The following is a 13,281-nucleotide window of genomic DNA, read 5'->3' as shown; positions in this document are numbered from 1 at the left end:
AAATGAATAAATAGTGAATTGGAACATTTCTTTGGTGGGAACAGACATGTTTATGTGATATCATGACCCTTTTTAATGTTGTTTTTTAGAAAACAGCCTTTTTCATATTTTAGCAATGAGTGTTAAAAGAAATGGTGTTTTATAGCAGAAAAGCAGGTATTGTCATGTAATGGGATCCAAGTTACATTAGCTGTAACAGGACATTATACACATTAAATATACCCAGAACTGCTAGTTGTATAAATTACTATAAAAAGAAAATTTTACTACCTTTCTCACAGTTATGATGCCAACTTGGTAATTAGGATCAGTGTTAACGTCAAAGACATCTAGTCCATCTCCATCCACTAGGTTGTATTTCATTTCAGCATTAATGCCTTCATCCAGGTCCTTAGCAATGACACGGCCCACAATGGAGCTGACCGGAGCAGACTCCAACACATTCATCTGATAATGTTCTGGCATGACAAGTGGAGGAGGAAGGAGGGAAAAGAATCATGAGTAAACCAAAACCTGCATTAATTCAAAGGGCAGACCACAGCTGTCAAACCAAATGGTTTTCTGGGGGCTCCAGTTAAAAGTCCTTTTTTTTCTGGCTGGAAAACCAAAGGGCATCTCCATTTAGGCACCCAAAGAGCATTAGGATTTGTCAATGAGTAGGGTACCGGTCACTCAGAATAAAATGAAAATATAATTAGTGGAAAACTTATCTGCTCTAACAGTGGGCCTGAAGAAAGAAAGAACAACTATACTAAAGAACAGTTTCACAGTTGAATAATTCCATTTAGTTTCATTCTGAATCACTGCTGAGACCTGGTTTTCTCCAGTACCATTTTTTCTAATCTACAGGACTGACCTCTGCAGCTGACGTTGCTTTAAATGTAGGAACAGCATCAAAACCATGCATTAAGTCAGACATGATTAAAAGGGAAAAGAGAAGAAGGAACATGGAAACTACGTGTAGTGGTGGTTTTGCAGAAGGGTTTGGCTGGCAAAGGGAGAGGAGTTAGGAAGTGAAAAAAATAAACAGATAAAGAGGTTAACAAGCAGTGTGGGTATAATTCCTTTTTCAGTTTGTTGGATGAACCATTATGTTGCAAGATATTTTGTTTCAGATTGACTCATACCAAATATTTGCAGTTTTCTCTATAAAACAAACCAGTCAACATTTTTGTTTTTCATTTTTCTTTCAGATAAAACTACTTGCAGAATTTGGCATGAACTTGGACCTTTACAATTCTTGGTGACTGAACTGTATGAAAACACCTGATAATTTTCACTCATTTATTTTAACAGCACTAAAAATAACTGGGTTTTCAGTCCATTTACCTAAGGCAATAGCTGTCCAACTGGCAGCCCACAGGATGCATCCTGCGTCTCCGGAGCTACTGGTTCAGGTGCTGGGTGTCATCTCCTTCCTCCTACTTTTCCTTCCTGCCTCTGGCCCTGGAGGTTGGGCAGGGCACTGGAGCCCATGGGGCTGAAGGAATCCATGGCCGGGAGGCTTGGTGAGACCCAGGAAACCCATGTGATGTGGTGCAGTGCATTAGTATGGGACAGCGAAAGGAGGCACCTGCCATGCAGTGCAGCAGGAGGCGGGGCAGGTGGCGTGGCACGCAGGACACAGGGGTGCTGGCATGGTGACTGGGGCAACCTATGGTACAATTGGGGGTGGTGCCTGTGGAACGCCACGGCAATTAGTGTGCATGGCATGTGGTTAGTGGGGCATGCGGCCCATACAGTGTGTAGCCTGGAAGCATACAACCCCTGGCTTGTAGCCCTTGATTACTCAGAAGTTGGACAGCCCTGATCTGAGGAACCATGGGGATTACTTAAAGACCACTGAAGTCAATGGGAATTTTTCTATTAACTTTGGTAGGTTTAAGTCTTTAGTCAAGTCATTAGGAAAAACAAAGGGAGAGGTAGACAAAGTGGGCCATATCTTGCTTTCAGTTACACTGGTATAAATGCAAAGTAACTTTTCTGAAACCAACAGTGCTATTCTGGGTTTACCTTGCAGTAACTGTGAGAAGAATTTGTGTTACATTTTAAATATATTTACGTGATTTCTGTTGAACTTTTGCTGGAGCATAGTCTGCATACAAATCCATCCTGTACTACTCAATACAAATAACAGGCTTTCTTCACCAAAAGAGATAAAATGGAGCACAAAGTGGTTTGCCAACAGCAACACCTTTTATTTTTCCTCCTGCTTGGTGGTATAAATGTCCTCCTAACTATGGATACACCTGGTTAAGAATTTGCTGACAGCATTTTTTATAGGAAAATACTGACTTGTCAAAACCAAATTGTTTGTTGTAAAGGGCTGATTTGGGCAAATCTTATGTGAAAAAAATTTAAAGAAAAGTTTCAAACTGATTGAAATGTCACATTTTCATATTTTCTGGATGCAACTTTAATTTTTTTCAATTCAAAATGACTTTCCATTTCATATTTTAGTTTATTTATTTATATATATATAAAATATATATATATATCTAAAGATCACAATTAAAATGAACATTTTGATTAACCAGATCTGAATTTATTTTCCAGTGTGATGGGATCCCAACAAACTGATGGAATTTTGGCTTTTCTGCCACTGTTTGAGATAGGAAAAAATGTTAAAGTCTCATTGACTATGGAATTCTTTTTACTTTCTGCTTACCACTAGTTATGGATAAATTCAATTTGGAAAGATAATAGAATAAATATACATCATCTCTCTTTCCCCCAACTGTAGCGTCCTAATGCAGCAGATACTTACTCTGTAGGAATCTGGGCGGATTGTCATTGACATCAGAGAGGGTGATGTTGACTGTGGTTGTCCCAGCCAATCCTCCCAGCTGTCCACCCATGTCTTTGGCCTGGATAATCACTTCATAATATTCTTTTGCTTCTCTGTCCATGTTCATTAGAGCTGTCCTAATTAGGCCTGTGAGATTGAGAGGAAAGGAAGTCTTAGGAAGCAAAAAAAATTCCATTTAAATTATAATCACACATCAACCAAAGTCAGTGGACCTATTTCATATTCTCTCTGTGTAAACAAGTCCAAAACCATTCTGAGAAATTTATCTTAGGTTACCAAAGTTTTCAAGTCGAAGTGGATTATTTTAACTGCATTATGCCTTGTGTGGTCACTTTTTCTAGTTAGCTTATTTCCCTTCCAAAGTAGAAAACTACTTTGGAGATGAAGCAAGGAAAAGTGAATTATAGCTATTTTAAGTCTGAATAAGACTATCTGCACAGGGGTTTAATGCAGCTTAACTAATCCAATTTAAAATTTAATTCATATTCAACTTTCTGAGGGTTCTCATGTAGACAAATTGTTCAGCATGAGAACAGAATTTGTGGGCCCTCTCATCTCCATTTTGTTTAAATGGAAAAAATGGTGGTTTATTATTTGCAACTTGGCAACAGGGGCAGGGACTACTACTAGCAATGCTGCTACTGTCCACAGCAAGCCATTTTCTTCTCTGGTAACATTACTGGAAAAGAACATGAGGTGGCAGCAACACTTCTCTTATAGAGCCTAGAAAGAGCCATCCAAAGCAATTACTGCCACTGCTGACTCACTAAAGGAGACTGCTACTTTTGGTTACAAGAGGAGGCTCTATGGATGTTTAGAAAATACTTCCTTATCTTTCTTTCAGTCTCCTGCCTCACGGATCCTGGTAGCATAACTGACCTCTTCTTTATTTAAGCGCTTCTCATGCCCAAGTCAGTACATGCCAACACACACACACATACACTCATACACTCCTCCTAACTCTCTTCCATTTTTTTCTCTTTTTATTTGGTTTGAGGATTTACCAGGAAATCTTTTTTCTTGTCTTTTATTTTAATACACTTGTCTGCCTTTGCAAGATTCTGCCATCCTACATGATGTGCTCACAAGGGCAGAGAAACAAAAGGCATACATACACTTAGAGTTTATTTTCAGCAGTCACATGATATATGAGTTTAATAAAACAGCAATAAAATGATATTGCAGTGGCAATTATCACCGTATAGAACAAGGAAGAAATAGCGACCAATGCAGATCAATTCACGGCACACACACTATTTTAATCTTGTCACTTGTGGTCCTTATGAGGCTGATTCTGCAAGATGTTGAGCATCTCCAGTTAAGTGCTTTAGATCCACAGCTCCCATAAATTTAAATGGGCCTGAACCTATTCAGCTTTCACAAGAGAAGGCTGAGAGGGGATCTGGTAGCCGTTTGCAAACTCACCAGGGAGTACCAGCAGGAATTGGGGGAGGCTCTGTTCTCCCGGGCACCAGCCAGGGTTACTAGGAATAACGGTCACAAATGGTCAAAAAGGATGTGGAGAAGCTTGAGAGGGTGCAGAGGAGAGCCACGTGCATGATCAGAGGTCAGGAAAAGAGATCTTATGATGACAGATTGAGAACAATGGGGCTATTCAGCCTGGAAAAGCGCAGGCTCAGGGGTGATCTGGCGGCCATCTATAAGTTTATTGGGGTGCTCATCAGGATCTGGGGGAACGACTGTTCACCAGAGCCCCCCAAGGGATGACAAGATTGAACTGTCACAAACTCCACTGTGACCAGTTCTGGCTGGACTTAAGAAAGACCTTCTTCACTGTCTCAGCCCCTGAGGTTTGGAACAGACTGTGACCTGAGGCAGTTCAAGCGCCCACTTTGAATGCTTTCAAGACACATTTGGATGCTTATCTTGCTGGGATCCTATGATCCCTGATGACTTCCTGCCCCTTGGGCAGGGGGCTGCACTCGATGATCCTCCAGGGTCCCTTCCATCCCAAATGTCTATGAAATCTATGAAATCTATGAAATTGTTAGAGAGAAGGTTCAGGCTGGACATCAGGAGACATTACTTCACGGTTAGGGCTGCCAGGCTCTGGAATGGGCTCCCAAGTGAGGTGGTGCTCCCTCCTACCTTGGGGGTCTTCAAGAGGAGGCTGGACAGATATTTGGCTGGGGTGATATGACTCCAACACCCATTCCTGCCCAGAGTAGGGGGTCGGACCTGATGATCTGTTTAGGTCCCTTCCGAACCTAAGCACTATGAAACTATGAAAACTTTTTCCTCCTTTATACATCAGCTTAATTGTTAACCCACTTATCCAGGCACTCAAGTCCTTTTTCTGCCTAAGGAGATTCAAACCTACATCATTCATCTCCCACGAGAGTGTTCTCATGCCCAGGCAACAGACTATTCTGATGCGGGAGGCACTCTCAATCTCACCTTTGAAGTCATGCCACTGTGCAGAAAGGAACGAGAGATTAATTAGGCCAGAAGGAACAAGTTAGGGAGCAGAACTCTGTAGGTTATGGGTTAGGACACTGAGCAGAGAGAGATGGTAGGCTTTGGCCCCTGCTCACTGGACTTCTTGTGTTTTACATGAAACAACCATTGTTTAAAATACAGGAAGGCCTGAGGAAGGATACTGTGATACCCAAAAGCTTGCCTATGTCTATACCAACTATGCATTTGGTTCAATAAAAGATATCACCCACAAGAATGCTCGCCTCTTGCATATCTCCTGGACCATCACAGCCATAACATCACCTCAACACTACCAGAAAATGTCTAGTAAGCGCGGCTCAGGACCCAAGATTACTTTCTCAGTGCCCTAATCACTAGGCACCGGATGCATACTGACATAATGAATGTCTCATTCCTCTCTTCACAGAGGCACAGCTATCACAGGAGGGATGGAAAATGCATCCACGCAGAATGTCTTACGTGTGTATGAACAGAGATGAGAGAGAGAGAAATTATATAAATATAAATATGCATGCATTCAGAGACAGAGAGTGTTGTGGAAAACGTAGGGCTACTAATACATACGCTTTTCAAAAGACTAGACTGTATTTTTGCTTGTAGTCTTCTACCCCACTTAGCTTATAGGATTTTCTTACTCAGACATGAGCAACTAGACCTGTGGAAGACTTCAGTGAAATAAGAAAGGCTAAAAGAAATACTAATGGTACCCAAAACACCCAGCTCCAGATGAATTCATATGCATGTTACTGTTGAGAATTTATTTTTGTTCTGTAGGGCCCTACTATAACATGGCCTGAAATCTCTCCTAAAGCTGTTGTATCATGGCTTTTTTATATAAAAACAAGACTTGAGAACCCTATTGTCATTTTTATTCTTTTAAACTTCTTGGGCCTCAGAAGTTTTGCTCTTATATGGCTAAGATCCCTGCTAGATATTACATATATTACACAATTAACTGTTTAATCATGTAATAAATTTAGACCAGCTACACATGCAAAGAAATCATCACATGATACAAATGACTAGCCAGCCATAAAAAGAGTCAACCAGTTTGTGCTTAAAAATGTGTGACAACTCTATAGCTCAGTTCTATCCAGCATTAATTTAAACGTGTAGCAGGGCCCTAAGTGTTGTTTCATGCTAACCTGCATGTGCTTTTAAGGAAGAATGGGGCCAATAGTGAACAGTAAATGAAAGTAGGTGAGATAAATCAGATTTTCTGGCTGATTTCCTATTGAAATCAAATACCTGTCCTGGAGTCCACAGAGAAATATGGTTGGCCCTGGAGAATACTGTAGACTACTCTGGCACTGTTCCCATATGTTGGATCATCAGCATCTGTTGCTGTCACCTGAATAACAGAGGTACCTGAGGAAAAAAAAAAGGGAGAACCCAGTTAAATGTATAGGTCAGGGGAAAATAGATATGGTTCTACCCAGGTTTAATGCTTAAGAAACATTCTATCATACTGGACTTCATCTAGGAATATTTTTTCATGTGCATGAGACTAGTATGCATACCTCATCAGAACTGATGAGAGTTAATACATATAAATCCACCATTTATCACTGAAAAGATAGAAAACCCTTAAACTAGCAGTTCTGTAACTGTGACCTTTGGAGCTTGTGGTTTGCAGAGAACTGGCTGGTTTAGGGTGCTCACTTCTTTTCCTTATTTCTGGCTACTAAGTAATATTAAAAAGAGCAAAAAAGCACTCTGTAGTATACTATTATGACTTCTCTATGTAAAAAAAAATAGTGCTTATAACCTGTGAGTGAAATGCATCTATGGAGAGGCACAACAGGGCAGCTCTGTGCCCTGGGCAGTGAGGCAATGCCAGCTTCTGTGCTGTTGATGGCACAGCACAGCAGTGGCAGAGCTAGGCACCAGTTGCAGTAGCAGCTATTTTTGCAACCCTCCCCACAAAGGTGGCATCTGGGGCTGTTGCCTTTGTTGGTTTCCCCTCCTCCCCTTCTTTCAGTCATGCTACTGCGGTTACATGGGCAAATCCAGATTGCAGCAAGGAGGAATGCAGCCGGATCCCCTTTAACTGTGTTGGATGTGCACTGAGCTGAGCTGAATTCAGCAGCAGGGCAAAAGAGGGGATGAGTGCCAGTGGCACTCATCTCCTGGACTCTGGAGCTGTGTGAAAGCTGGAGATCCCTGCGCACATGCCAGTCAGCTGGTGATCTGAGAGCTCAGGGCACTTGTATGGCTCTGGTAGGAGCTGTGCTGACACATTGTTTTGCGCAGAGAGCTCACTGCGTATATGCCACACAACCAAAGCTTATTGCGGCCTCATTGCTGCACACTGCTAGATCCACCCCTGTGTGTCTATGAGGTGATCTCTCTGGTAAACTAGGGCTTAGACTATGAAGATATCTGAAAACTCTGGCTTGCTAAATAAAATATAAACTCACATGAAGTTTAAACTACACCACACCTGCATGGCTAAGCAATGACCTACTCAGTAAAACAGTATTTCAGTATGGTTTTGTTCATGCATTTAAAGGACTGTAAATATCTAGAGATTGTCCTTCTGAAGCATTTGTTGGTACCTAAATAAATAGAGATATCTTTTCTATTCATTGATTTTCAAGGGACCTTATCTCTCAAGTTAACTGTAGCTCTGTAGGCTATCTAATCTTCTAAGAACTTTGATATGGTGGAATATAATTACTTCCAATATATTTTTTCCGGTGTCTCCCCTTTTATCTAGAGATAGTACCTTATGAATCCATCTATCCCTCTATCTAATATTCCATGATGAAAAACAACTTCTCTCATGTTATTTTATAAGGGTTGGAAAACTAATCCTAGACCTAACCACGCATGAAATCCAGAAAACTTTAGACCTTGGTGTAACTTTTATGGCTCAAGTTCACCTCTAGCTTTATGTCTAAGTTACTAATGTGAAGTGGAAACTTGGCTGTATATTCATTCTATATGATTTAAGTAGCACTATATATTTATCAATATGTCACCAGAAAGCAATTATTATCTCCAAAGAAATGGAAATGCAATAGGAGAAAACTAGAACAACAAAAAAAGACAGTATTGTTCATTTAGTAGACAATTTCTAGGGAGAGTTGGTTTTTTGAACCCCTCAGATCCTAGGAAGGCAGCTATTTGTATTCTGCTGCACTGCAAAAAAGCCTTAGTATCTTCTAATTTTCAACTTTTTTATACATCACAAAATACTTACAGACCTACCTGAACTATGTTCAGCAGAAACCCAGATAGGGTTGGAGTTGGGACGCAGTATCAAAGGTGGCTTAAAGCTTCCCCCCCCAAAAAAAACAAATCTAGGGGCAGCTAGATGCTGCTTGTCAGGCACTCAGAGCAGCTATAATTTTTGCTTGCTAGTAAGGGATACCAAAGAGGCTATTACACACCTGCATGTTGTCAGACCACAGGGCATTCAAGCCCTTTCTTACCTCCTGTGTGCTCTTTCCCCTGCTTCCCCTTCCCCCCCACCCCTGTTCATTATAACGTGACCTCTTGCCTGAGCAGGGCCAATACACTTGCTTTATAGTAGCCAAGGCTGTTTTAGGGAAGCTCTCCAACATTGTTGCATTGCTCTCCTGTAACACTGAAAGGCCAAGGTAGAGTCTGTGAGGCACTGGCTGGTTTGGGTATAATTAGATCATTTGGAAAATTATGTTCTTAAATCCACCTTACCCACTGGTGACATTTCTGGAACAGAAGCTACATAAGGTCCATCCAGAAATTTAGGTTCATTGTCATTGATATCTTGGATTTTGATAATGAACTCTGACTCTGGTTCCATTGGCCTGCCTGTCCGTCTGTCCAGGGCCTGTGCCCTCAGTGTATACTGGGATCTTTCTTCTCGGTCCAGTCTCTGAATGGCATGAATGTCCCCAGTCGTATCATCAATTGTAAATACAATGCCAGCTCCTTCTCCTGAAAGAATGTATTTGATTGATCCATCCCCTCTGTCCATATCAGAATGAAGCTGCAAAAATTAATGGGAACCAATTAGACGATGAGCATGGAGTGCCTGCAGTGAAAGACATATTGCCAATTACTTTTCAGAACACTTTGGTCCCACTATTAAGATTCAATAGCTGGCTGTAGAAGCATTTCTTTTGCGTTGACAGATACAAATATTCGGTAAAAGTTATCTGGTTCTAGAAACTTATGCAAATATTCAGTAAAAGTTCATGTAACCAAGATGCAATGTTGAGGTTAAATGCTACATCAGTCATCCCCCAAAACTGCACTCTGCTAAAAGGAGCAGATTCAGACAACCAAAGAAGAACACTTGCTTGGCCTGATTCAAAGCTCCTTGAAGTCTACGGGAGTCTTTCTATCGACTGCATAATGACTTTATACTTGCCGAGTGACTCAAGAGGGGCAAGGCTGCTGCTCATAAAATATGACTATGTATATCATAGACCAAAGAATACGGACTAAAGAGAAAATAAAATAAGGACACTAGGGAGCAAAGAAGTAACAGAACTCAATAATTGCTGTGTTGCAAAACTCCCTTAAAAATCATTTCTGATAAGAAAATAGAAGAAAAGTTGTCGGACAAATAAAAATGTAAGCTAAGCAGCTGAATACATACACAAACCACCACACACAAAAGATATGCAGCCCAAGTTTTAAAGGGAATTAACAAATGAACTTACTGCATGACTGATAGATAATTAATTTTAGGAAGCCGAGGATAACTGGGGATGTAACAGAGTAAGGAAGAAACATAAGTGTAGTACTAATTCTTTTTTTTTTTTACAACAGGAAGGAGAATTATTCTGGTAACTGAGCATGTGCTAAGCATGAGAAATACTGGAATGAATGTTAAGGATCAAACAAATCACATCATTTCAATGGGACTTCAGATACATTTAAAGCTAAACTCCTGTTTAAACGCTTGGCTGGAGTGGAGCCTTACTGCCCACTGAGGTGGCACAAGATCAAACCTCAAACGCTTGAAAGTAAAAAAAAAAGTTATATACAGTAATCATCAGAATGGGTTTATAATAGGGCTGGCAAATGATTTAAAAATTTGATAGCGATTAGTGGCAAGATAAAAAAAATTAGTCACAATTAATTGCAATTTTACTCACATAGCTAAAAACTCAAAATTATGTGCAGAAAAACTCAAAATTACTGTATGCAAAATTATGCGGGTACTTTGTATGTTTTGGGGGTCAGTGTGGTATATGTGTGTATTGGGGGGAAATTTGTGAAGGTGTGGAGGGCTGTGTGTGTGTAGGGGAGGGGGGTGTTGGAGCCTGGGGAGTGGGGGAATTGCTGCAGGGGGGTCTGGAGACCAGGGAGGGAGGACCCCTGCATGCCTTAGCAGGATGTGGGGTACTGTGGGTCAGGAATGAGGGGCAGCAGCAAATCTGGGAAAGCTGTGGCTTGGGAGTGAGGGGCAGGGCACAGGCATGTCACTGCCTCACCCAATCATATTTCTGCCCCCCCACAGGGTGTCCCCTTTTTTGAAACTGGAAATATGGTAACAACCCTACAGGAATGTAGCTCCATGGCATGTAAAGCAGCACCCAGCAGATAAGTTGGGGGAGAGGGAAGGAGTTGTGGGCCAGATCGAGGCCCCCATGGTGAGGGAGGGAGTGGGGTAGGGGGAGGGGCAGGGGCTGGGGTGAATGGGACCTTGGGGCTGGGGCCAGGACAGGTCATGGGATAGAGCTGCAGGAGGCTTATCCAGGGGCACACACCCTTATGGGGGGCATGTGGCCCCCCAGATTTGTGCAAGGGACAGAGGTGGGCTGCCCACTGTGGGCTGGGGCTCTGTGCCCTGCTGCCTTTGCCCTGGGAGCCGCATGCTGACTCATCCTGTGCTTATCCAGCAGCTGGAGGCACAACATGGTATTGCATAGCTCCCAGGATAAAGCAGGATAATAGACTGCAGGATCCCAAGACAGAAGGCTTTCTCCCAAGCGAAATGCTATGTCTGTTTATAGTCAAAGAGAATTAAATTAAAAAGGAAGGCAGGCAGGCAGGCAAGCATAGATAGAAAAGCACAACACAATCCTGATGGTGTCATCTTTTCGGTCATGGAGAATTCTCACTACAAAAATGGTGGGATCCCCAGCTGCAGGCATTTAAAAGTAGTCTAGACAATACAATAGAGACATACCATATGGAACAACCTTGGCTTTCATGACAGTCCAAACTGTAATTTTAGGAAGAAAGATTAATTATCTAATTACCTTATCTGATCTAACTCCTTTGGGCCACATCCTCAGGTGAAAGTCAGTGAGACACTTCACCTTCAACTATGAAATAGTGCTGCAAATCTGGCCGCCTGATTCTTTTTTGTTCACAATCCCATCAAAGCACAATATATGACCTACACAAGCTTTGAGCCGACCCTAATTGACTCCAATGGAAGTTTCACATTATTCTGGATAAGAACCACATTGGGGCTCTGAATTAGCACTGCTTCTACCAGCAACTGAAGTGGAATACTTTACACAACAGTCACATCTGTATTCAGCTAACCTATATGTTCTAAGCAAGCACAAGCATTTCCTTAAAGGATGTTGAAATTACATTACTGAGCCACTAGCTTTATTCTATAATCAACCTTGCATCACACTGTGAAAAACATATATTAAAATCATGTACCTTCTGTTACTTTTAAAAAGTGTTAAAAGCACATTTTAGGTTTACTCCCATTTAGACTTTATATCTTACTCTGTATGTAAAAGTTACAGCTGAGACCTCTTTTTATGAGGCTCCAAAATGGCTGTAAGAAGCAAAGGTACAGATTGTGACAATTAACTTGTCGGGTAATTGATATTTCATTTAATCACTTTGCTACAGGTCTCTGCTTTGGCTACTGTGAACTTAGGCAGTATTCTTTGGAGCCTTGACCTTTCAGTGGAAGGCTGGTATTTCTTCACAGATGCATCAGTTTAAAGTAGGTAGGAAACCAGTAATATTTGGCAGCAGAAAAGCAGTTAAACCAAGATGACTGCTACATATATCAAGTCATACACAGGCACTCAACTACAAAGTGATGTATCTTCAGGAAACACTATTTGCTCTGTACTCTTAGAAGTCAGAGAACATCATTGTAGGAGCTAGTAACCAGGACTTTTCCAGAAAGACAGCATTTTAGCATGGTGGATTGATCCAGAACCAATACACTGTGTCTTGAGGGACATTTGGTTCAGTGAGTATGGCCACTTGAGTAGGTCCAGCTGATACACCTAACTGGGGAAAGAAGGAAAGGAAGGAAGGAAGGAGGAGAAATGTTTGTGGTATGTTAATAAAAAAGCCCTGCTTAAGTGGTAAAATGGTGAAATAGAAGTAAAGGCATATTTTAAAATGAGCAGTGAAACTGAAGTGTTCAAGGGACTGAGAGAAAGATACTGAGCCCAACTCATTGCTAAATTACATTCTCGGTCTACGGCTGTATTTGAAATCAAAGCAATCACTCAGGGTGTAAATGAGGAGAGTATTTTGGCTATTAATAACACTATTTACAATGAATAAGGATCTCTGCCTTACTGTATAATAGCGTGTTAGGAACACTGGCTAGAAATGGACATCACTGAATGACGCGGATCAGCCATGCTGTGATGTGTTGTGGCACAGCTGATCTGCTTCACTGGGCAAAATGCATGTTGCCCGTTGTTCCAGGGCATGGTTCAGGCTGAGGAGAGAAGGTAGTAGACACATCCACTGCAATGAAGTGGCAGAATCTATTACCACCTTTTGTCGCGCCACAGATTTTGCTTTCATGTGGTGTAACAAAGGGTACTGATGTCTATTTGCTCAGCATTTGTGCTGCCATAAAAAGATTATGACTTCACAACTGATGTCAGGTGACATCTGTTTTCATCCACTGTGACTCAAGCAGGTTGGCTGGTAATCAAAACTAACACAAGTTCTAGAAAGTAATGATTGAAAAAGAACATACCCTATTATTTGTAGACAAAACATGTCTAGAGCATAAATGTATGCGCGTGTGTGTGTGTGTGTGTGTGTGTGTGTGTGTGTGTGTGTGTGTG

At 41.4% G+C, this 13,281-nt stretch overlaps 1 protein-coding gene across 1 annotated transcript in view; it reads right to left on the bottom strand.

Moving 5' to 3' along the window:
* Positions 1 to 13,281, bottom strand: part of CDH20 (cadherin 20) — a 131,163-nt gene that overhangs the window by 51,244 nt on the left and 66,638 nt on the right. Inside the window, exons 4-7 of the mRNA XM_019521597.1 lie at positions 8,951 to 9,245; positions 6,518 to 6,637; positions 2,768 to 2,935; positions 271 to 458 (exon numbers count right to left, since the gene is read on the bottom strand). Of these exons, the coding sequence (XP_019377142.1) occupies positions 271 to 458; positions 2,768 to 2,935; positions 6,518 to 6,637; positions 8,951 to 9,245 (771 nt within the window). The remainder of the gene's footprint in view (positions 1 to 270; positions 459 to 2,767; positions 2,936 to 6,517; positions 6,638 to 8,950; positions 9,246 to 13,281) is intronic.

Source organism: Gavialis gangeticus, unplaced genomic scaffold (genome assembly GCF_001723915.1).
Source record: "Gavialis gangeticus isolate Ggan-Ray unplaced genomic scaffold, GavGan_comp1, whole genome shotgun sequence".
Classification (NCBI taxonomy): domain Eukaryota; kingdom Metazoa; phylum Chordata; order Crocodylia; family Gavialidae; genus Gavialis; species Gavialis gangeticus.
This window is presented reverse-complemented; position numbering and strand designations above follow the sequence as displayed.